This window comes from Battus philenor, unplaced genomic scaffold (assembly GCF_028537555.1).
Source record: "Battus philenor isolate CCGP_79_NKW_IND1 unplaced genomic scaffold, ilBatPhil1.0.hap1 SCAF_20, whole genome shotgun sequence".
NCBI lineage: Eukaryota > Metazoa > Arthropoda > Insecta > Lepidoptera > Papilionidae > Battus > Battus philenor.
In genome coordinates, this window is record NW_027181683.1 from 5,027,972 (window position 1) to 5,050,826 (window position 22,855).

A 22,855-nucleotide genomic window follows, 5' to 3' on the forward strand; every position below is an offset into this window, starting at 1 on the left:
ATAGCTTATATAGAAACTGTATAATAAGTTATGTCGACAGGATAGGCTCTGCATCCCGAACCTGTCAACAAACAGCTTTTGGATGTAAAAAGTTGCTTGCTTTTAACTTTAGAATCACTTCTGGACTCTACTCGCAGCGTCTGTGATGCGAAATGTGGACGCCAAACTATAATACTATATTCCGTGGTACTCTCGCATTAGGCTCTAGTAAAGCAAAATTAATGTGCCGCTCTTTCTGAAGAATTTATATCTTATGAAAAAAAGCATCTTATTTTATTGGCCTTAGTTTGTTTTGCTAAATGTCACTTCTAGGTCACTAAATGTTTCCATCTTTTGTATTTTATTATTTAGCACTTATCCCGAATTCAAACTATTTCCTCCATAACTTTATGCGGTAGCATTTATTCAAATTAATTTTTTTTAACTTCATTCGATTAATCCTACACCACTCAAGTTGATTATATTGAGAGGAATATTTTGCGAGTAGCGTGTATCATTTAATTCCATTTCTAAGTCGTTGGCGTACAAATTAAATATAATAAAGTAAGATAGACATTTACCACGACCACATCCGTTTGTGGGCAAACCCACATAAGTCATCTAAATTTATGAGTACTACGAATGACATGAGAACGTCAACGCGACAACATAATAAGCATCGGTCGAATTAATTGCATTCTGCGAATATTATTAATATTGATTGGAGCACTTCACATATATAATACAAACCTAACCACTTTAGAAGGTGCCAGGCAGTGCCATATGCCGTGATTTTTAATCAGTATTGCATGACATATTCTGTCAAACACTTTACTAAAATCTGTATATATATTATATGCAGATATATCCATATACATCTCCTGAATAAACCCTTGAACGGTCAAAAACGTGTTGGTTCACATTCAAACCATTTTCTGGCTAAATTTTCTTTTGGTATCTAAGTATTTCTTTATTTACATGATAATAACAGTTGACATAGTCTCAATAAATATTTTATAATACAAAATTTGTTTAGTCCTCTTACTTCTGTGCTAAGTCGACCTGTGTTAGAAAATCGTGGGTCCTCAACCGTAAACAGTACTTAAACAAATTTAATTTAGAAATATACCAATATCAGTAGTGTGTAAAAAGCCATGTACGAACTGATTGTGTTTGAATGAGTGGATGCGTGATAATCATACGTGTTGATGCAATACCTCCTTAGGCATCTTCTGATAAAATTCTCTAACTTTTCTTCTAGGCGTCGCTCTGGAAGTCGCTAAGCTCACTGCACTCAGAGAACACAGAGGGTACTGACCCTGTAAGAAATCCAATGGAAATTTACATTCCTGACAATTTATTATATTTAAGTAGAGGAATAATAAAAAAAACATTAAATACCATCATTAAATCATGTAATGCTCAAGATGACGGTTATATTTACAGACATCATATTAGATTAAGGACGCCAATTGCAAGACGCAGGTCACCCCCGCAAGGATCGACTCGATGTCCAGCCATGCCTACTGACTATATTCGAATGTTGATGGGCGCTGTTAGCCCTTTTGGCTTTTACAGCTTCATCGGACTCAGGGCTCGCGGATCCGAAATCCGCGAGCTAATAAACTAAAAAAATCTACGCTGCTCGCATCCTGACCTTGACTATGTGGTGTCACCTAGAGGTGTGGAACGCGGAATCTTTCGACACGTGTACTGTGATATATTTTCAATACCTCAGATTTGTACACGTTATTTTTTTTAAAAAAAAGTAAATTTTAAAACAGTACAATAGATATTTAGTAATGTATTTGAAATTTCCAAACATATTATTCCTGTAAAACTAAGGTTTGCCCATGAAACATCTCCCAAGCTATATCACCTCCGTTGCCTTCTTCTCTATGAGTGCATTGATATGCATGCTCTCCCATTCGCTGCGGCAATGAGTCTTCAACGCTTTCAGGTCTAGTTCATATCTAGGTTCGCGGATCAGGGGTTCAATTTGCACAACCTGCAAATTTAAGAAAAGTTAAAAATTCAACAATCTTTTATTTTTAAAATACTAACTTTTGGTTATTATATGATGCCTGTATAACTGTGTAGCCAGCTTGTAATATACCTTTTTCCTATATATTACATTAAACTGGCAAAAAAGTACATAGCGTATAAATTTTAGAAAAAAAAACCGTTGTGAATGAATTAATCGTTAATCATTTTTCTTGACATTAAAACACAATCTTAAATTGATTATATTTACATACCATTTGCTTGTATATATTTATTATTGCCGCAGTTGTAATAATTTTATCTAAATTTATTACTAATAACAGTTCAACTAAGTCGCGTGACAACATCCGAACCGAACGTCACGCTTTCGAGCGGCTCCGCGTACGAAAAATCGTAGTTGCGAAAAAAAGTGCTCCGATCCCGATGCATTATACATCAAAAGACGCGCAAAAATATTAGCAGTGCCATTGTGAACTAACTATTAAAATCAGTGCATAATTGAACCTGTTATAGTCGAAAAACTGCCTAACACGGACATTGTTTATTTAAACTGAAGTTACAAGTGTTTTGTTATATATTTCGTCGGGACTCTGCGGACGACGGCGCCCGCTTGGCGACAGTGTGGATTGTATTTGTCAAGTGGTTTGCGTCGCGACCCAAAATTTTTTATTATTATTTTTTTTTCCTTTTCTGTAATTGCCTCATCTGTTCAATATGAAAACGTAAGGTAGCTACTATAGCCGAAACCCCGGTGGATATTAAAAATTCACCAGGCCATTTATATAGTGCGACATGAGCCAGGCAAGCCCGGCCGCCGGTGCGCCAGCGGCATCGCCCGCAGAGCGCACCGCTCCGGAGACGTCAACCACTGCGTGTGCGCCTCCAACGGCGCACGTGCTGCAGGCTACAGCGGATCAAGTCTCGGACCTAGCTTCCCTGACCGCGGTAATAAACACGCTGTCTACAACTATCGTAGTAGCCGTCAGCGAGGGAAAACATGTAACCGCAGCGAACAAAAGGCTCATTGTTCGCGCCGCTGAGGAGAGTCGCCGAGCTATGGCCGCCTACGGCCGCGTGGCTGAGGCGTCCGGGAGCCGCGCCGCCTCTGCAGATATGCACTCAGGCAACGGAGGCGATAGTTTGCGCCAGGAGCTTCTCGCCTGCGTGCGGGAAGAAATGGCGAAAATAAAAAAAGACCTTACTCGCGCCGTGCACACAACCTCGACCTCAGCCGCGGTCATTGCCCCGGTTTCTACCGCGCCATCCTACGCGGCAATGGCCAGGCTTCCGGCGAATACAGGTATGACGCCCGCATCCAACAAAACCGCACCTCCACCGACACCGCGCCCAGCCATCATCGTGGCTTCGAAGACGCCAGCCAGCACCAAGCAGGCGGCAGTCGAGGCTTTCCGAAAAAGTATTTCTTTTCGACAATCGAACTATGCTCCTACTAAGGTTGTTCCACTATCGAACAACAAACTGCGTGTAGAGTTCGACACTGCCCGAGACTGCGAAGACGCCTTACAGCGTCTTACAAAATCTGGCGCGTCGCAAGTGACAGCGGAGAAGGCACAGAAACTCAGACCCATGTGCATCCTTAAAGGCATATCTATAGACACTCCAAGTGGTGAATTAACGTCCATATTGTTGCATCAAAACCCAGAAATGAAGGCTTATACGGATGCCGACATTAGTTTTAAATTTAAGCGCAACAACCGTAACTGCAAACTGTATAACGCAGTATTCGTTCTCAGTCCCGGGCTGTGGCGAATTTTTAAGGCAATGGGGAGAGTCCGAGTGGATCACCAGAGGGTCCACTGCGACAACTTCTCTCCATTTATCCAGTGCCACGCGTGCTTACAGTTCGGGCACCTTAAGGCTCAATGTACAGGTGGAGCAAAGCGCTGTGCGCATTGCTCGGACTGCTCGCATATTGAGACAGAGTGTCCGCATAAGGAAAGCGCACCCAAGTGTTACAACTGTGCCGCTCGTAAAATTAAGTTTAACACCGCGGACTGCATTGCACATAAGGCCACTTCCCCATCCTGTCCAATAGTTACTATCGTGAAGAGACGAGTGACTTCCAGGATCGATTATGGATAAACGCACCTCTATCAAAGTAATCCAATGCAACTTAGACCGCTGTAAAGGAGCGCTCCTGGAATTCACTCGCTACTTTGTGGCCGGCGAGTATTCCATTGCTTTAGTGTCCGAGCCATATGTAGGCTCAGCTAACTTTGTTAATAACATTCCAGGCATAAAAATCTTCCAATTCCCTACTCCTACAGGCAGAGTCAAAGCATGCATATTCATAAAGGACGGAACGCGGTGTCCTAATCCTTTAGGACTGACACAGTACTCGACAGGCAACTTAGCGGTCGTGAGACTCGATTGCGGACCAAACAAACTCTACGTCGCGTCAGCTTACGTCGAACCAGGCCAAGACGACTTAGGGACACTGGACCGCTTAGACTTCTTTCTCGGCAGCATCGGAGAATCTCGTTGCGTCATTGGGGGCGACTTTAATGGATGGCATCCCATATGGGGCAGCGCGAGAGCGAACGCTCGCGGACACATGATTACTGACATTGCACACGGACACGACTTCTTCTTTTGCAACGTAAACGATATCCCAACGTTTGAAAGCACCGCTCAAGGACGGCCGCGGTCCTCTATAATCGACTTAACACTGGCTTCGGCATCGACCATAGACGATATTAGTGACTGGAGAGTCAATCTAGAAGCATGCCCAATCTCACAACATAACGCTATAGACTTCTCGATTAGTACACGCCACGACATAACCTCCCAAACGGGAAACATCACGTCCACATTCAAATATAAAAGCGAAAAAGCTAACTGGGCAAGTTTCAAGACTGAACTCCACACTATCATGACGAACTCTAACTTACTAGACACAAAAATAGTCGATTTGAACGCGGGCGACTTAGACGTCTTTATAGACCAAATCACTGACACCATACACGCGGCGTGTAAAGTTTCTATGCCATCCAGGGGTGCTGGGACGCGCTCCAAACCTCCTTGGTGGACAACAGACCTGGAGCGACTTAAATCTGAAGTAGTTCACCTACACCGCCGATTACATGCCGCTAAACGACACCACGCGCCTTCAGACACGATATTCGACCGATTATGCGAAGATCTAATCTTTAAGCGCACTGAATACGCTCGAAAGCTTAGAGAGACTTCGACGGCCGATTTCCGCACATTCTGCAACCGACAAGATAAGGAGAATGTATGGTCAGTGACTAATCGCCTCCTTAAACACTCGACTCGGCGACAACCTCCTACCACTTTAAAGATAGACACAGGGCACACACATGACGCCCAACAAAGCGCTACAGCTCTCTTAAATCATTTCTATCCCGACGATTCTCCAGACTTTTCAGCCCGACACAGGCATCTTCGCCGTCACAGACAGGATACCTCTGAGGCCCCTGACGAACCTCCTTTCGCAGTGGAAGAGGTACTGGAGCTACTAAAACTTATGAATGCAAAAAAGGCACCAGGTATGGATGGCCTCACTTCAGACATATGCACACAATTTACACAGGCTTACCCACAGCTAATAACAGATTTATTAAATAGATGTTTAAAATTGCATCACTTTCCCCGACAGTGGAAGCAGGCATATGTCAAGATCATACCGAAGCCTGGTAAATCTGATTACAGTACCCTCGATTCTCACAGACCAATTGGCCTCATCCCTGTTTTCGGGAAGCTGTTAGAAAAGCTCCTGATCAAAAGGGTGACTTTTGTAGCCACGGTCGCAGGCAAGCTCAACGGTCACCAATTTGGTTTCAAGGAGCAAACCAACACAACCATGGCGATCTCCTCGGCTCTCGATGTCGTTCGCTCGGCCAAACGAGCTAGAGAGGCCGTCATCGCCGTCTCCCTTGACATCAAGGCAGCATTTAACAACGCCTGGTGGCCAGCTCTATTCGAGGGCCTCAGGCGGATCGGTTGCCCTCGAAACATTTTTTCAATTTTTGAAAACTATGTTCAAGACAGAGAAGTGGTTTTAGATTACGCCGGAGAACGAGTCACTAAGAAGCTAACTAAGGGCTGCGTTCAGGGTTCGGCATGTGGCCCAATTATGTGGAACATTATCCTAGACGAGCTTCTCGAAATAGACCTGCCTGATGGGTGCCATTTACAAGCGTTTGCCGACGACGTCTTGCTCATTACACACCACATTCGCGCTGAAGATCTCCAAGATTTAACCAACTCCGCGCTTGGTAAAATTATTGAGTGGGGTGAAAGTGTTAAACTGACCTTCGGCCCCGAAAAAACACAAGTTATTGCATTCACACCCACAGCCAAAAAATGCTCAATAAGAATGGGCCAATACTGCCTTCCGTTTATACACGAGTTCAAACTTCTGGGAGTCATCATTGACGAGAAATTACTCTTTAATAAACATGTTCAGCACACTATCAAAAAAGCCTCGCGCATATTTAATAGACTTAGTCTTTTCTGTAGACCAACATGGGGGGCACATCCCGAAAACATCCGGACAATCTACATCAGTATCGTTGAGCCAATTATGACATATGCTGCTGGTATATGGGGGCAAGCGGCTCTAAAAAAAGGGATAATAAGGCGGTTGTTAAGTATGCAACGAGGCTTTGCCATCAGGATCACACGGGCGTTCAAGACCATATCCACCACAGCCGCTCTAGCACTTGCAGAACTCACCCCACTCGACCTCAAAGTTCGGGAGGTACAGGCACTGGAACTCACAAAACTCACCGGCGCCTCTCATCTTTTACCTTCTGATACAGCTCTAGAACGCCCTACACCACCACACAAATTATTGCACCCCGCTACCAGAGTATCCATTTCTGTCCTTTCCCCCTCTAGAGGTCGTAATTACACAGCACCCTATCCCCATGCTTTGAATATTTACACTGATGGGAGCAAGCTGGAAGACTCCTCCGTAGGAGCGGCATTCGTTGCTTTCATGGAAGGCCGCCAGACTGCATCCAAAAAATACAAACTTCACTCGTTTTGCTCGGTCTTTCAAGCTGAGCTTCTCGCCATTTCGAAAGCCTGCTCGTGGGCCTGTTCAACATACCCGAACACATACACAATTATTCACACGGACTCACAATCTTCCATCGCCGCGCTGCAGAATAGAAGCAACACCCACCCCATCGTCACACAAATTCACAATCAGATACACGCACGCGCGCCAGCTACATTACACTTTACATGGGTCAAAAGCCACACAGGCGTCGTCGGTAACGAGGAAGCCGACCTGGCAGCAAAGAGTGCTGCCGCAATGCACTCTCCACCGGCTTATGTCTACTTCCCAATGAGTTTCGTGAAGAGCGCAATCCGTGCGGAACACAACCGCATTTGGCAGGCTAGATACGAGAGCTCGGCACAGGGTCGACATACCATAGGACTCCTTTCGAAACTCACCGACATAAACAAACTGCGAAAACTCATCAAGACATCCTTTCATCTGACACAACTACTAAGCGGGCACGGGTACTGCAAGCAGTACCTGCACCGTTTTAAAATAATCGATAATGAGACTTGCCCATGTGACGACTCCACAGTACAGACTTTTGATCACTTACTCAGACACTGCTCCCGATTCGCATCCAAAAGACATATCCACGTGACCTTATGTGAAAACCTTAATATATCTCCGTTCAGCTTACCGGACCTTCTCAAGAAAAAATCTACAGCAGAATCTTTTGATGAGTTGGCCCGGCACATTGTCCTAAATCTCAAGGCATTTAACGGTCTGTAGCGCTTGGGCAGCGACTTAAATAAAATAATGTAGCAACTTATATATAATTGTGTATTCCAAATTGTATTGTTAATATGTATAAATTTTAGCTGTATTTACCCATAAGTGAAAATTGTGTAAAAAAAAAAAATTGTAATAATAATATAAAACGCTGTCGTGCCTCGCAGCTGGGAGAAGAAAGATCCGTATCAAATAGCGGCAACCCTCTCCCAACTGTCTGCGTTTAGTTAAAGCGAAAGATAAATACTGTAAAAAAAAAAAAAAAAACACCAGCGATACAAATTAGAATTAATAAAAAAAAAAAAAAAAAAAATAACAGTTCAACTATCGTAGGATTGTAACTTAGAGCGAAAGGCATCAAGTCCACCCTTTGTAATATTGATGTAAACCAAAAATTATTTAAACAAATTAATGTTTCTAATCAATATTTTTATAATAATAGAAAAAAAATTAGGTTATACATCCGTACCTCGATATTTGTTAAAGTTATAGGAGGTTTAGGAGTTCCTTTCTTCGCTGCATTAAGATCTCCATAGTTCGCAAGGAAGTCCAGTACAAAGGACGTGATGCCGGCGTAACGAAGAAATGCCCCTGCCCCATATCTGAGGATATTTTTTGAGATGAGAAAGAATACATATATAGCCTATCAGGAATGAGATCCGTATTATCCCATTGAAGAGATGGGCCACCAAACGAAGGAGGTCTATGCCACAATACTGAGGATGAAGCAATTCCGACAACAACTACCAACTAATTGAAGGGCACAGTAGAGTGTTATGTAGCCTATATAATAGATAATTATAGAGATAAGGAGGATTCAAAAGATCTGTAGACAAACGGATGTATCTACCGTAGCACAGCGGATTGGCACTTTGATATGGCAGTGAGCAGGCGATAATCCGGTAGAATAGATGGCTGGTTTGGCCATAAGGTGATGAAATGGAGACCACGGATCGGTAAGTGTCGACGTCGTAGAACGTGTAACCAAAACGTGGACAGACCACCATGTTGAGGTCGTCGAAAGATGTTGCATGCAGGCCACTTTTTAGTGGTTCTATTGGAATATTTTGAAGTCTTTGTTAGTAGTAGACGTCATACAGTTAAAATTATGATGATATTACCTAATCCCTTTTGATCTAAAATCCAAAAAAGGTTTATTTAATGATGCTGAAGTTGAATAATAGTTATAATAATGTTAATTAATAGATTTATCCAGAGATTGACAATTACATTTTACACTTCGTTAAGAATCAGATTTATGAGTCGCTTATATATATATATATATAAAGGATAAAGATAAAGAAAGGATAAAGATTGATGACAATCGGTTCCGCTGACACCTGCTAATGAGATATTTTTTGTAATAAAGATTTGAGTAATATTCGTGTGCTTTTGAAAAGAGGAAGTATCGAGTTTCTTGTCGCTTCTTCTCGGCGCTTATCTGCATTCCCAACGCGATGATAGAGTACTTCAAAAAAAAATTTTGAATTTTCTAGATTACATTTTAGAGTAAAAATAAACTTACAAAGGATTCGGCTGGCCCTGGTCATTAAGCATATGCGGATCGAATATATAGCATACTGTTTTAACAGTGGTCCCCGCTTCGGGTGGCGGCGGGTGGCCCCATATGAGGAAGTGCTTTTCATCTTGTATACTCAGAATCATCATGTATGTCGATCCGGCATACTTCTCCATAATTCTGAAAATTACGTAGTGTAAAAGTATGTAATATATTATACATATATAGGTACATCTATATTCATCGAAATAATAATTAAGATCAGTCAATCTTGAGATTATGTATAATCTGTAGTGAATATGTGAATATTTCTCTAATCATGGTATCATTTAAGGTTTATCGAGTAAATTTTTTTTAAATTAAAAATTCCCAAGTAACATTAATTCTGTTATTTCCATAGAGATCCCGTAAAGATAAAATTTTGCTAACAATTTGTTAATATTAAAGATGTGAAAGAGCGGACCAAAATGGAATGTTAACACCGATCAAAAGGACTAATAAAAGATAAATCGCAATATTTATACGTTATTTACATGTATTTTCAAAAAAAAATAACATCTTTTTACTTAGTTACAATTCGTATATACACACGAAGCTTTGAAATTTAATAAATACCGTAATTTACTTAGAACACGATTCTGTACAATAAGTGTACACTTACGCCATGAGATCAGGTTCTGCTTGTATATTGTCAGGGTGCTTTGCCAAAAGCCCCTTCTGTGCTTCTGTCATCTTTACTGTATACTTATTATCGTAGAAGTAAAATGACGTGAGTAGTTGGTTCAAATGAAGTTGAGGTTTGCCTAAAATGAAATATAAAAGCTTAAGACTTGGTTCTTAAATTTTTAACTAGACAGATAAGGTATTTCGTTTATCAGAAAGTAGGAGATCCGCAGAAGAAACAAGTCAACGACGCAGCGCGAAGACTTGGTCAATTGAAGTGGTAGAGAGGGCAGCCGTTGTGGTTAAAGGTTTTTGAATGCCAATCACGAGCCAGTGGACGCAGCGTGGGTTGGCCCACCACTAAGTGGACTGACGACTATTCAATGTCGCGGTAAATCGCTGTATGTAGGCAGCGCAACACCGGCCGTTGTGGCGATTTTTGGTAGAGGCCTATAACTTGCAGTAAACGTTCATCGGTTGAAAAGAAGAAGACGTCGTTTATCTTACCTTTATAGCATTTGAGAGCCACCATGCATTGCTTATAATATCTGTCGCCGAACTCTATAGCAACATCCACATCCCTCCTCATCAGCTGTGATGGAGGCTTCTCTTCCAACAGAACTCTACATATAACTGCTATACACCCTGTTTGTGAACCTACGAAATTGATATAATTATGGCATATATCTGTCTTTTACTTTACGTGTACTATCAACATTACATATTCTAAATATAAGGTCAAGGTAGGCGACTACTCAGATCTCTATGATCTAGAATAGAGACAAGCGCATTTGATTGAAAAAAAATATATGCGTTTATATACTAAAAGGTATGAACTTTTTGACAGTTTCAATTGATACACAATTTCAATTGAAATAGTATATTAAATTTAAAATCCTTAAAGTATTCTTGAAATTTGAAGGTTTGTTTCAATCTTTAAATTAATATAGATAAGTTTTTTTATATAACAGTTTAAAAATCAATCATGTTGAAATTCACTGCAAAACCCTGTACCCCAAAGGTACAATATAAAATAATGAAAACTTTCCTGTCCATAAAAATAAAGTCCCTTTACAGAGACTTAGCAAATTACAAATTAATCTTTAGAAAGTAAGACGTTTTGTTTTGATGCGGTAAAGTAGCAAAAGAAAATGGGCAGTTATGGTCAAACATAGAATATGTATAGAAAGCCTACAGTTGAGATATCTCTTTAACAATAATTCTCTGCCATGAACTACATAGTACATCAACTCCAAATCTGAAAATCTTCCGGATAACATTCTGTGAGTAAGAAAAGGACTAATATGGGCTGACGACGGTGCACTTCATTGCACGACTGCTGCTACATAGCGGAAGTAGCTATATATTAGTCCTTTTTTTACTTAGGATGGACTTCCGCAAAGTAACGCAAACATTCTGAGTAAATGTTTGATTCTTTTGCTTTGAAGACTACATTTCTCTCAAATAGAATGTATAGTGAGTGAATACTGTACGTGTGCATTTGCTAAATACACAAACGTAATTTGCAATATAAGAAATTATACAGAATTTTTAATCATACCACAAGATGTCGCGGAATATTTCTTCGAATTACAACCAAGTGAGCCTTGAAGCATCATCTTATTTCTCTCAACTTGACAAAAATTATGCCATATCTATAAGAAACATTTACATGAAATATATGCTCTGTTGGTGAAAATCAAAAAATTTGTGAAATACTTTGTTTCATAATTAGATCAATATATATATATACATAGATCTAATTAATTAGGGACGATACAAAGAAAACTAAACGCTCATTGATAATGATTGGATGAAACAGAGTTTTTAATAAGCAAGCTTAAAAATTTGAATTGACAGTTTAACACATTCCATGCCATATAAGGCATATACAATCCCCGTTGCATTTTCAGTTTAGGCCATATGCAAATATAACAAAAGATTCTTAAAAAATGAATTGTAGAGTCGAAAATAGATAACTTCACATCACGTACGCGCGTACGTAATGCATATTAAAATTTAAAACTTTTTCCCGCTAATTATATCTTTGCACTATATGCACTATATAAAGCATACGTCTCAAACCCCTTTTGGTCCTCACGTTTAGGCAGTTGTCTCTTTCTATGTTCATAACTCAATTTGTCAGCTTCGAGGATTTGATATGGGATCTGTGGTGCAAGCCTGCAGTTACCATATAAACTTACTCTTTTCAGTTTAGCGCATTCATAGAGAGGTTGGGTAACCTCTTCCGCCGGAATGCGCAGTAACTTCGGACGATGTCGCCGACGGCGCAAAAATGGTGGAACCCATTTCTTCGTTTTGATCTCTGGTAAATCTATTATCTGCAAACGATCACGCAAGAAACCTTAATATGACAACAAAAGCTACCCATTCTTCTGTTCTACGAAGTAAAACGAAGTAAATTGATCTCTTAATATCTTACATTCGTCACTCACAGAATAAACCAACTAAAATGTAATTTACCGTGATCTTATACTTGTAAGTGGATTATAAAAAAGTGACAGAATGTTTTTTGCAAAAGACTGCGTCACCATATTTTGCGTATGAAATTGCAATGCTTATTCGGTAAATCACAGTCGAAGGGAACCAATAGTATATATTTAACTATGTGAACGTAGTTTCGGATGAGGAAATAAAACTTTTTCCTGTCAAATTGCAATAATATATCGCAAAGTTAAACAGATTTGCTTATATTAGCCGAAGGCTTCCAGTTTGTGCGGTCCTCTGTTTTTCTCTTCGTACTGCTTCCAATGGCTGTTCCGAAATCGCTAATCAACCTACGATATAGTTTCCCAACCTTTTAAGGACTACTGTTCCTTTTACAAAAGCAGTTTCCAGCGTTTCTTTCTAATATTCACTTACGCCACAATTAACAAGAAACTTTGTTGTGGGCAAGATAAAATATTTCTTCATCAAAATAGATGTAGTCCGTAAAACTCCTCATTTACCACGAAAAGCAGTTACGCACTGGGGAGAGGTAACGTTGCTGCCGAGTGCCTATACTCTAAATTATTTCAGTCTATAGAAACTAGTTCATCTATAGATATTACACCTTTAGCAAAAAAATGCAATAAAATAAATAAAGCGCAACTTACAACAGGTGGTAATCTCTCTGGTGGAGGCGGAGGTTTCCACGGCTTCGTGTGGATCGTAACCTTAGTGACCTCAGGCCAACGTCGCTTAAAGCGACTTTTCCGTAACATTGCCCTATATTCTGCTTCTCTAAAAGTTTAAAAAAATATTACAAATTTGTTGTTAGTTATTCCAGAGAGAAAAATAGTAATGTCTTTACTCTTGTGCAATCTGTGATGGGGTCTTAGGTAACTCTTCGATCACAGCCTCCGAAGGTTCCTCTTTCGCCGACTTTCTTTTCGGTTTCTCATCTTTCTTTTTCTCTGGAGGTGCATCTCCAGCAGCTGTACCTCTACCTGCAGGAATTCCACTTGCAGCTGTAGGCCTATTCGCAACTGTGACTCTAAAAAAATATTTGTAAGTATTTTCACTTTGTTAACTATTACTTTATAAATCAATACAGTTAAATGCAACCTAATTATGGCAACCAAGCCACAGAAGAACTAAATTTGCCGACGTAGGTTGAATAATAGCTCGTCTTTAGTCGCAGTAGGCGTGCAACCAAGCGCTCGTGCAACTGCTGGCCTTTTGGGCCGAAGTTTCACGAATGGTGACCATGAGCCGATTGACACAGCGTGGATAGGCGCCCCTTAGTTGAACCGACGACATGGTTCTAGTCAAACTGAGGCTCAATCTTCTCAGGAACCTTCAAAACGCTTTACGCGTATTTAATTCTCTTAATTGTGCGCGCCGGAAAATATTCATAGTTGCGTAATAGTAAAGAAAAAAGTATAGTATCTTATCACACGGGGCTATTTATTCCAAACAACCATAGCATGGAACCAGTAGAGCGATAAATAAAAACAATCACAGTAAAAACCCGGTGTTCCGGTGTCCAAAATTAATCGCCAAGTGTGTTTAGTGCAAAAAACCAAAAAAACTCATCCAAGCTTTTGTTACTTTGTTCGTAAAAACCTAGTCCACGAGGGTTCTTACGAATATAAAAAGTTCGCGCTATGCGGAGCTATTTTTTTTTTTGAATATTATAATATATACGTATATTAATAATTAAGTCTAAAACTATAAACTATACTATAACTATAATACTGAAGTAATTGAACAAAATATGACTCGTACATTTCTTCATCTAGGCTAAAAAATAAAATAATGTACCAATATCAACTTCACGATAGTGCAGCAGCTTCTTTATGGTAGATCTCTGTTAAATGAACAAAAAATCCAAGAAAGCTTCCAAACTTTACTACTAAGTAACTTCAAATGAAACCCTTGTAATAAAAAAAATGTTTTCACTCAGTCGTACCTTTTTTTGTCAGCCATACTTGGGTATGAATTTTGTACAGTTTATTATTTCACGATAACTTATCATTTACAAAATAAATGTTACTTTTTTTCTGAAACATAAAAAGGAACCATAAATAACAATATATTTAAACGTGTTAAAATCTACAGCTTGTATATTTTCGCAATTGCAACATATGCTAGGAGTAAATTAACGCAGCTATTATTTATGATAATGTTTCAGTTCAGTTGTTACAGTTTCTTCTAAGCTGAGTAAACAGAAAGGAAGGATCCGTAGAGTAACTTAGGAGTAGAGGAAGGTTCCTATTCAAAATGAAATAAAAGATTAATATGTAGTAGACCGCATGACTGTTCGATACGGAACGCCATTATGGAATGCTTGTATTTATTAAAGTTATATGGCAATATACACAATAAAATCGCGCGGTACATAAGTTATCGTTAATATATAAGTCATAATAATAAACTAATATCTAGGTATGTTGGTCAGCAGAAAGAGACATATTAACATTATATGTCCTATCAGGGCGTGTAAACAAAGGGATAAAGCAAAAATTGTCCAAGATCAATTCCATTCTCTAGCAATTCAATTTTTACTAAGCGTTTTCATTATTTCTTTAATACTAAAACGCGTTAAACGAAATCAACAGTGTGCAAATAAACATAAAACTAGTGTATTTATCAGAATTGAAATCGGTGTCCCAGTATAAAAAAATATACCAAGACAGTTATAGTAAATTAATAATTTACAAAATAGTAAATATACAGTACATGTTTAACATCTCTTCTAAAGAAAATATTCACATTACACGCTCTACTATAACTGCGCAAAATGGTTACCTAAATAATATTTTAATTAAATTATATTAACGTACAGATTTTTATGAATTATTTACTTACAATTTAATTTTTTTCACTTTTTTCTTTGATTTTAATATTTTAATTTAAAATTGCCTCTGTTCATAAACCATGTTTATAAATATTCATCATTTTTTGTTTAGAACATTTTTAATTTTTTTAAGTTTAAACGATTTGCTTTTCTTTTCTATGCAAACATCGTTCAAAATCTATGTCATTGTTATTTCATATTAACTATTGGTTTAGAAATCATTAGCTTTGCAACTTTTAACTTTAAATATGTTCAAAAATACATTATTTCTTAATAAGATTTCTGTATATATTTGCTTATTTAACTGTTCAAATAAAAAAAATAATTTTAAGCGATATCATCCAAACGAATAACGTATCATCAACTTGTATATTAAAAATTCTGGTAACACATCTAATAATTTCACAATCACATGATGTATAAATTGAATTACGTAACAAAATTTATAAATAAAGAATATTCTGAAGGATTATCTAACTTTACTAATTTATATATTTTTATCAATCTTAGTTACGTAATGCTAAAAATATTACATCTTGGTCTTTCGTGAAGATATTAATTATTAATATTTTTATCATATTATGTTCTCTTTGGTTTGTAAATGGCATCCCTACTGCAGGTGAATAGAGCTGTCAAAATTGTCATTATATTTAGTTATATATTGAAGATTGTTCTTGATTTTATTCAAATAATACTTATTGCCTTAAAATGTCCGAAAATAAAGATCTTGTTGCAAAGGACACTGATCCAGAACTTGAAGATTTATTAGACAGTAAGTTTAAATTTATGTAAATAAAATATTCTGATGTGCTATTACACAATCTTTAACCTACATTGTGAGGAAATAAATCATTTATCTTTTGCGGTATGTGTTATATTACCTATATTTAATTATTCAAATTACTTTATTCCCCTAGTCTAATAAGTAGATCTAAAAGTTTTATTACAAGAATTTCAACATTGCTCATATCAAGTCCAAGTCAGTTTTTACTTTATGTAGTAAAAAATATGAGAAAAAAGTTTCATGACAGCATTATAATAAATTTGTGATTGTCATCCTTCTTAAGTTAGAGTTTATTTTTTTTTATTTCAGGTGCACTCCAAGACATGACACAAAAACCAGAACAAAAAGAAGAAAATAAAGAAGGCGAAACTCCTAATGTATGGAGTGAAGAGTTTATTAAGGAAGCTGCCGCTCAGTTTGAGAGCAACATGGCTGCTATTCTTGGAAGTTTTAGTGGGGTTCCTGGTAAGATAATTTTACAATAGATACAAAATTAAAGTCAAAAAACATATCAGAAACACTATATATACCTCTCTTATCTTTGCAGATGAACAAATTACACAAGATCAAATAGCGCAAACCTTTTCAAAAATGGCTGGTAAGTATTTTACAGATCAAAACATTATTCAACCTATTTATGTTAATTTTATTTTAAATGATGGTATTTTGCTTTATTTTTAAGTTATCCATCACACCAGTTAAATACACTGAATTAAGAAAAACTAACAACTTACCCTAAATCTAAATTAGTATTCCATGTTTAAATTACATAAAGGTTGTTAAAAAAAATTACATACAACTTTAATTATTTCATGTTGTTTCTTGTTATTTACTTTGTAAAGATTATCAGAAACGGCTGGATGGCGGCAGCTTCCAACTGGCCACATTGAAAATCAGCCTATGACCAGCAGAAGATATCTTACAAATGAAATGATTTTTCTTAACCAAAAACTGTTTTGCTCATTTTTTTCTCATATTATTTATCCTTATTTTTATATTAATTATATTTCATTTTAAAGAAGCTAATTTTATCAAATTTCCAAAAATTAAAGTATTGATTAAAAATTAAAACTTAATTATAATAAGTGACGGGAACAGTCAATCTCTTACATATTTATATCATTTCTCTCTAAGTAAATTTGCTGTCCATCTCCCTGTGAATTTAATCAAAGATGGATATAAATTAGTATGTTCTGACCTAAAACAGAAGCCGCAGCACAAGTGCTCAAACCATCACCTGAAGCACCTGTGCCTGATGTTGCAAATGACAGTGCCACACAAGAAAAAATTAATGAGGTGAATATTTCAATAGTCTAGGTTATAGGCTTCCAGAGCAGTGCTGCAGAGGCAGTAGTACATAAAAGATTGAGAACCAATGGCCTAGTTGGGTAATTAAGAATTTTTAAAATATTTCCACTGTAATATATTTTTAAATTAATTATTGTCACATCTAGATAGACTTATACAATCATTAGAAACAATGTAAGGTAGTTTGTGTTATAATTGAATTTTGGCTAACATTTTCTCCTCATAATAAATTAAATATATGTATTTTGTTCTTTTTATTGCATTTGTAAAGTAAATTTGGCAGTTATAAAAAAACTATATAAGACAGATTTTCACCGCAGAGATAAATAGATAGATTTTTTTAAAAGATTATATAAAATGGTAAGTTTACTCAGTTATTTATTTTAACAATAACATTTTTGAGTTTTGTATAATTTATTTTATTAGCTCTATAAATTCTTTCTTTGTACAGACCTTTTAAATATTCCAGTGAAGTTATATGTTCAGAATGGCCAATTTATTACTGAATTTTGTGAAATTATACATTATACAAAATTTATTTGGCAAGAAATTTTTCCATTCCATGACTGTACATGTCCATCTTGTGTATACCACATGTCAGTGATGAAACCATGTGATGAATGCCATGTAAAACAAGGTTTTGGTTTAATAAAAAAAAAACAATTTAATTTAATATTTTAATACTCCTTCAGGTATCAGAAGCTATTACTCGTACCCTTCAGAACCTCAATACAGATAGTGAAAACCTTCAAACTCCGTTTAGTGAAAATGATCTAGCTAATATGTTCGCCAACTTTAATATGTCAGAAGGTGGCCAGGTAATTAATTTTTTTTAAAGTTCTTTCAATGTTATATAGTTTGTAGTATAAATAATGTGTTATAGCAGTATTGCGAGTTTTTGACATTTAGTTTTTTTTTTTCTTAATATTATTTCATTTATTTACTTTAATGTTTATCACATATTATTTTCTATCCTTAGTAATTACTTAAAAGAAGATACATAATTTAATTTCTGTTTAACAATAACACTTTAATTATTTTCTTATTCAGGATGGAAATATGTTTGTGCCTTTTATGCAAGGTATGATGCAATCATTACTCTCTAAGGAGGTTCTGTATCCATCATTGAAGGACCTTGTAGACAGATATCCCATATGGCTGGCTGAAAATAAAAGCAAGATTGAACAAACGGAATATGAGAGGTAATAATATATTTAAATTTATTACTCCGAAAAAATTTCAAATGTTTAACTATCCGTGATTGGTGATTGATTTTAATAACATTATAATCACAAGGATTATTATGTTGATATTCACATCTATGTTAACTGTAAGTTAGTTTTTAGCTAAATTATTATAGATACTTTAGTAATTTATTAATATAAATAGATTATAAAAGTAATGTCTGTATAACAAACTTGACATAGAAAATGAATAAATATATAAATTGTATAGTACTCATCAAATACTGGATAATCATGCAGAAAAATGTCAAGACAACAATATTATTTTACACATGTGTTAATATTAATATAAAAAGTGACAATGAGTCTCTTCCTGTGCACAAGTGTTACCTACTCATTGATAAGTATTTATCTAAAAGCCTCTACCATTATACCAGCTCATAATTGTTAAGTTATACTGCCTTCATCGTTTCAACTGAAAAATGTCTACTGCTGTACATAAGCTCCTCTAGAGATTTCGGGTTTAAGGCTGTGTGTCCATCCAGCTTATAGGCAGATGATCCACACTGTGCTTGCCAAATCGAGGTCTCCATTCCAGAACTTTAAGTTCCCAGTGGCCATTTGTTCTTTACGACATATGTTCATCTGGGCTGGGCTATGTCAGTTATTTTCTTTTGTGTATAAATCACATCATTCTTGATCTCATAGAGAAATCCAGAGCATAGACTCGTTTATGGGTTGTTGAGCAACTGAGCTTACTACTTCACAATGTGATATTTATAAGAGTTTCAGAAATTTACAGTAAGTCATGATAATATAGTAGGAAAAAGCATTTTCAGAAATCGGATCACCACACATTTTGCTTAATCATTGTTTTTGTCTGTTCCTGCAGACTGTACTGGCAGAAATTATTGGCCTCTTGCATTACAATAGTTATAGATTCTCCCCTTTAAAGACTTATAGCTATTACCAATCAATGTATAAAATATAATTTTGAAGTTTGGATTTTCACAGTATTGAAATCTTATGTTATTTGAGCATTGATTTTTATGTTTATTTTTGGAAACCGTATTTTAATGCTAAGACATAGGCATAGTTGTTACTCTAAGAGTTACAATATTCTTTTATGAACATTTATCATGAGAATATATTTATAAGAAGTTAATCTTATAAAATTTCACTAAGATGTATATTGATTTGAAATGGTGGAACATCAATATTTTCAGGTTCGAAAAGCAACAAAAGCTAATGGAACAGGTGTGTGCAGAACTGGAACCAGAGCAAGAATCTGATCCTGAGGATGTTAAGAGGAAACGTTTTGAAGTTGTATTAAATCTCATGCAGCAGGTAATATATCAGTTACAGACCTTAATACCCCATATATTAGTCTTTTATTTGAAAATCTAACAAAAACACTAGTTTCTATTAAGGAGGAAATAAATATACGAATTTAGAAACTAATAGTTTTCGTCTATCTATATCTCGTTTCTTTGTTGAACATTGAGCATACATATCTAATGGCATGGTCAAAAGGTATTTGCTGGAACTATCGCAAATTTTACGCCTATCGTATAACTATGAGACGCTTTGAAATAAAATACAGTTAATGTTTAATATTCTCTAGAAAATTCTTTATGCAAGTTCCAAGAGTATGGGAATTTGCAAAATTTTGTCCTTGTGCGATTAAACTGATGGTGTGGTCATAAACTAATGGTGCCATTTTTATTTATATATTAGTCTATTCCCCACCCTCCACTGCAAGATCACAGATCCAAAAGAAAATCTCTTTGTTAGTTTACACCTGTACAGGTACTCCTAACTCCAGCTCGGTTTTCTGGAGCGCGCTGTAGGCCAAATCAACGTTCGAGAAAAATATCCCCGTTACCGAAACCGCCACAATTTCTATATACCTCCTGTCGTCCATTCGTCGAGCGTCTCTCGTCTGAGTAGAAACTTGAAAAGCTAAAGGGGACATCTCTTATATTCATATTCATGCGGTATTACCTTATTGGCATAAGTAAATTGCTTCATTGGCAGGAAAGGGAGTGAGGGCTCTCACCGTTTCGACCTCTGCTAAGAGATGCAAGGTCATAAGTAGAGTTGGAGAAGTTGCTGTTGATCACTAACATATTTCAACATGTGTAAACTAAATAAAAGAACCAATTCTGGAACTAGTCCAGAAAAAGGAGAAAACTGGTGCTCATCTACTACTTTAACCTGTCCACCAGGTGTACCCTGTAGATCACCGAGATGTCTTCTCGAAATCGCCGGCAACTTCAAGAGTGTTGAGATTTCTCGATGAGTTGAGTTGGCATGATTAAAGTTCACACCAACTTGGTTTCAGAAATCAGCCCGCAAAGACAAAGCCAAAACCATTTTAACTTTTTTTCATTATTGTTACAGATGCAAGATCTTGGCCAACCTCCAACTGAACTTGTAGGAGATATGGGAAATCCACCTGCTGCCTTCGCCCCCCCGAACGTCCAAGATGCGAGTCAATGTGCAATCATGTAATCTGTTAGTTCATGGCAAAGTATAGAAAGGATATATGGTTAGAATGTCTAGCAGAGCGGATAGCTGGTCAATTGCTTATGTTGAAGACTGGATAAAACAGTAGAATAAGTATTGAGTCTTAATTACATTAGGTTTTGGACCGACGAATATTAAAGAATGGGAAACATTAAAATAATATTCTTTTCATTTATATATCTGAATTGTTATTGGGACACTTCAGTCCTATTTTGCGTTTATATCCTTAAAACTTTTTACTACAAATGTCGTAATAATGAAGTCTTTCAAATAGCAAGTAAAATACAGCAATAAAATGATGGATAAATTAAACAGCCCTTGAAATAGCAGTCTATAACAAATGATTAACTTATAAATACCGTTAATTTACAAAAAAAAGTACACCCATAAAGAAAAAATCACTGTTCTACATACTCTACTTAAATAACCAGATCGGAACCAGTGGCTAACTTAAAATAGATATATGATATAAAATATGTAATATTTATATATATTTAATATACAAAGCGTCCTTAAATCTAATCTTAAGATTCAGTCTAAGTATTTAAAAATATATGGTTAGGTGTCTTGTGCCCGGCCTTCACTCACCAAAACGGCTAGCTGTAAAAATTTTGGCGTAAAAAATGTTTGAACTTGTATTAAATTCATACATACAAACATATCAAACCAACCAGTAAAATTGTATTCATGTCATTAAAAACACTAAAGAGAAATGTTCGACATCTGCATTACTAAATAATTTGTGTTATTTAATTCTGAACCTAAACCATAGTATAATTCAATAAGATATACATAGTTAAAAAGCCTACTTATTCGTAAGTATAGATACTAAGATAAGTCTAGAGCTGTTAAACTATATACGTAACAATGTGTTTAATTAAAAGAAAACAATTTGAAGTTTGCTGATTACTAAAATTGGAAACATATTTTTGTAAAGCTAAATTTAAAATAACCAATTTTGAATATTGATTACTATACATTATATGATTTATTGTTTTAGTTTGTCAGACGTAATTGTCTATGGATCTCTACAATCTTATTGTCTGAGACAAAATAAAATGAGAATATTCAAATTACAATAACACTATATACATGATAATACATGATTTCTTACAAAGTATATGTATTTATATTTTTAATATTTAGAAAATTGGTTCTACTGAATAAATCCAGACTTATGCAAAACTTTTTTTTACAAAATATTGATATTTAAATGCTGTGCTTATTTTAAATATTCATTAAATAAGGATTGGCTTTTTTATATCTAACTTGTAATGAAGAGTAATAAATAATTCATATTCATAAAATAAAATTACTTTTTAAATGGTGGAGGTGAACTGCTTTTAATGCTTTCTTGGTTTATGTTATATAATTTTTGTTAAGATAAATGCAAAAAAAAGGTTTTAAATGGCAAGTGATGACCCAGCATTAAAATTATATTATATTTTAAATTTGTATGCCAAAGACAATTGTATTTATTTAGTTTCTTTTTGATTTAACTTTGTAATATGAAGTTTATATATTTACATCTGTTTCTTGGATTACATTAATTTAAGGCTCTATGATATTGCTAAGCTGAAATTAAATAGGCCGTAATACAATGAAAGATGTTATAACAATTGTTTGTTTATTCTTAATTTCTGTTATGCAAATTTAATTTATGAGGAATATTTAATGTCATTGTTACTGTTGTTTGCTGTTTTCCTATAATATACAAAACAATACATTTAACAATATGTTGATTTCTAAATACAAAATATTTCAGCAATGATAGTTCCTCGCACAAATTATTGGATAT

General features: G+C 36.0%; 2 protein-coding genes across 2 annotated transcripts in view; one reads left to right on the forward strand and one right to left on the reverse strand.

The window, feature by feature from the left end:
- The window catches only part of LOC137922722 (uncharacterized), a 49,313-nt gene extending 34,858 nt beyond the window's left edge, over positions 1-14,455 (reverse strand). Inside the window, exons 1-11 of the mRNA XM_068765767.1 lie at positions 14,365-14,455; positions 13,264-13,446; positions 13,067-13,193; positions 12,155-12,292; positions 11,512-11,605; positions 10,458-10,607; positions 9,949-10,090; positions 9,294-9,467; positions 8,238-8,370; positions 1,859-1,987; positions 1,197-1,298 (exon numbers count right to left, since the gene is read on the reverse strand). Coding sequence (XP_068621868.1) covers positions 1,197-1,298; positions 1,859-1,987; positions 8,238-8,370; positions 9,294-9,467; positions 9,949-10,090; positions 10,458-10,607; positions 11,512-11,605; positions 12,155-12,292; positions 13,067-13,193; positions 13,264-13,446; positions 14,365-14,381 — 1,389 coding nt within the window. The 5' untranslated portion in view covers positions 14,382-14,455. The remainder of the gene's footprint in view (positions 1-1,196; positions 1,299-1,858; positions 1,988-8,237; positions 8,371-9,293; positions 9,468-9,948; positions 10,091-10,457; positions 10,608-11,511; positions 11,606-12,154; positions 12,293-13,066; positions 13,194-13,263; positions 13,447-14,364) is intronic.
- A 1,424-nt stretch (positions 14,456-15,879) lies between these two features.
- Pex19 (peroxin 19) lies at positions 15,880-21,344 on the forward strand. The gene is made up of 8 exons (XM_068765775.1): positions 15,880-16,024; positions 16,346-16,501; positions 16,584-16,634; positions 17,244-17,332; positions 18,037-18,162; positions 18,395-18,546; positions 19,755-19,875; positions 20,932-21,344. The coding sequence occupies exons 1-8, from the start codon at positions 15,961-15,963 to the stop codon at positions 21,040-21,042; spliced, it is 870 nt and encodes a 289-aa protein (XP_068621876.1). The 5' UTR covers positions 15,880-15,960; the 3' UTR covers positions 21,043-21,344.
- The last annotated feature ends 1,511 nt before the right edge of the window (positions 21,345-22,855 follow it).

Coding starts and splice junctions, on each gene's coding strand:
- Pex19 (XM_068765775.1), top strand. CDS start 15,961: ATGTCCGAAAATAAAGATCTTGTTGCAAAGGACACTGATCCAGAACTT. Junction 16,635..17,243: donor AACCTTTTCAAAAATGGCTG/GTAAGTATTTTA, acceptor GACCTAAAACAG/AAGCCGCAGCACAAGTGCTC. Junction 19,876..20,931: donor TATTAAATCTCATGCAGCAG/GTAATATATCAG, acceptor TTATTGTTACAG/ATGCAAGATCTTGGCCAACC.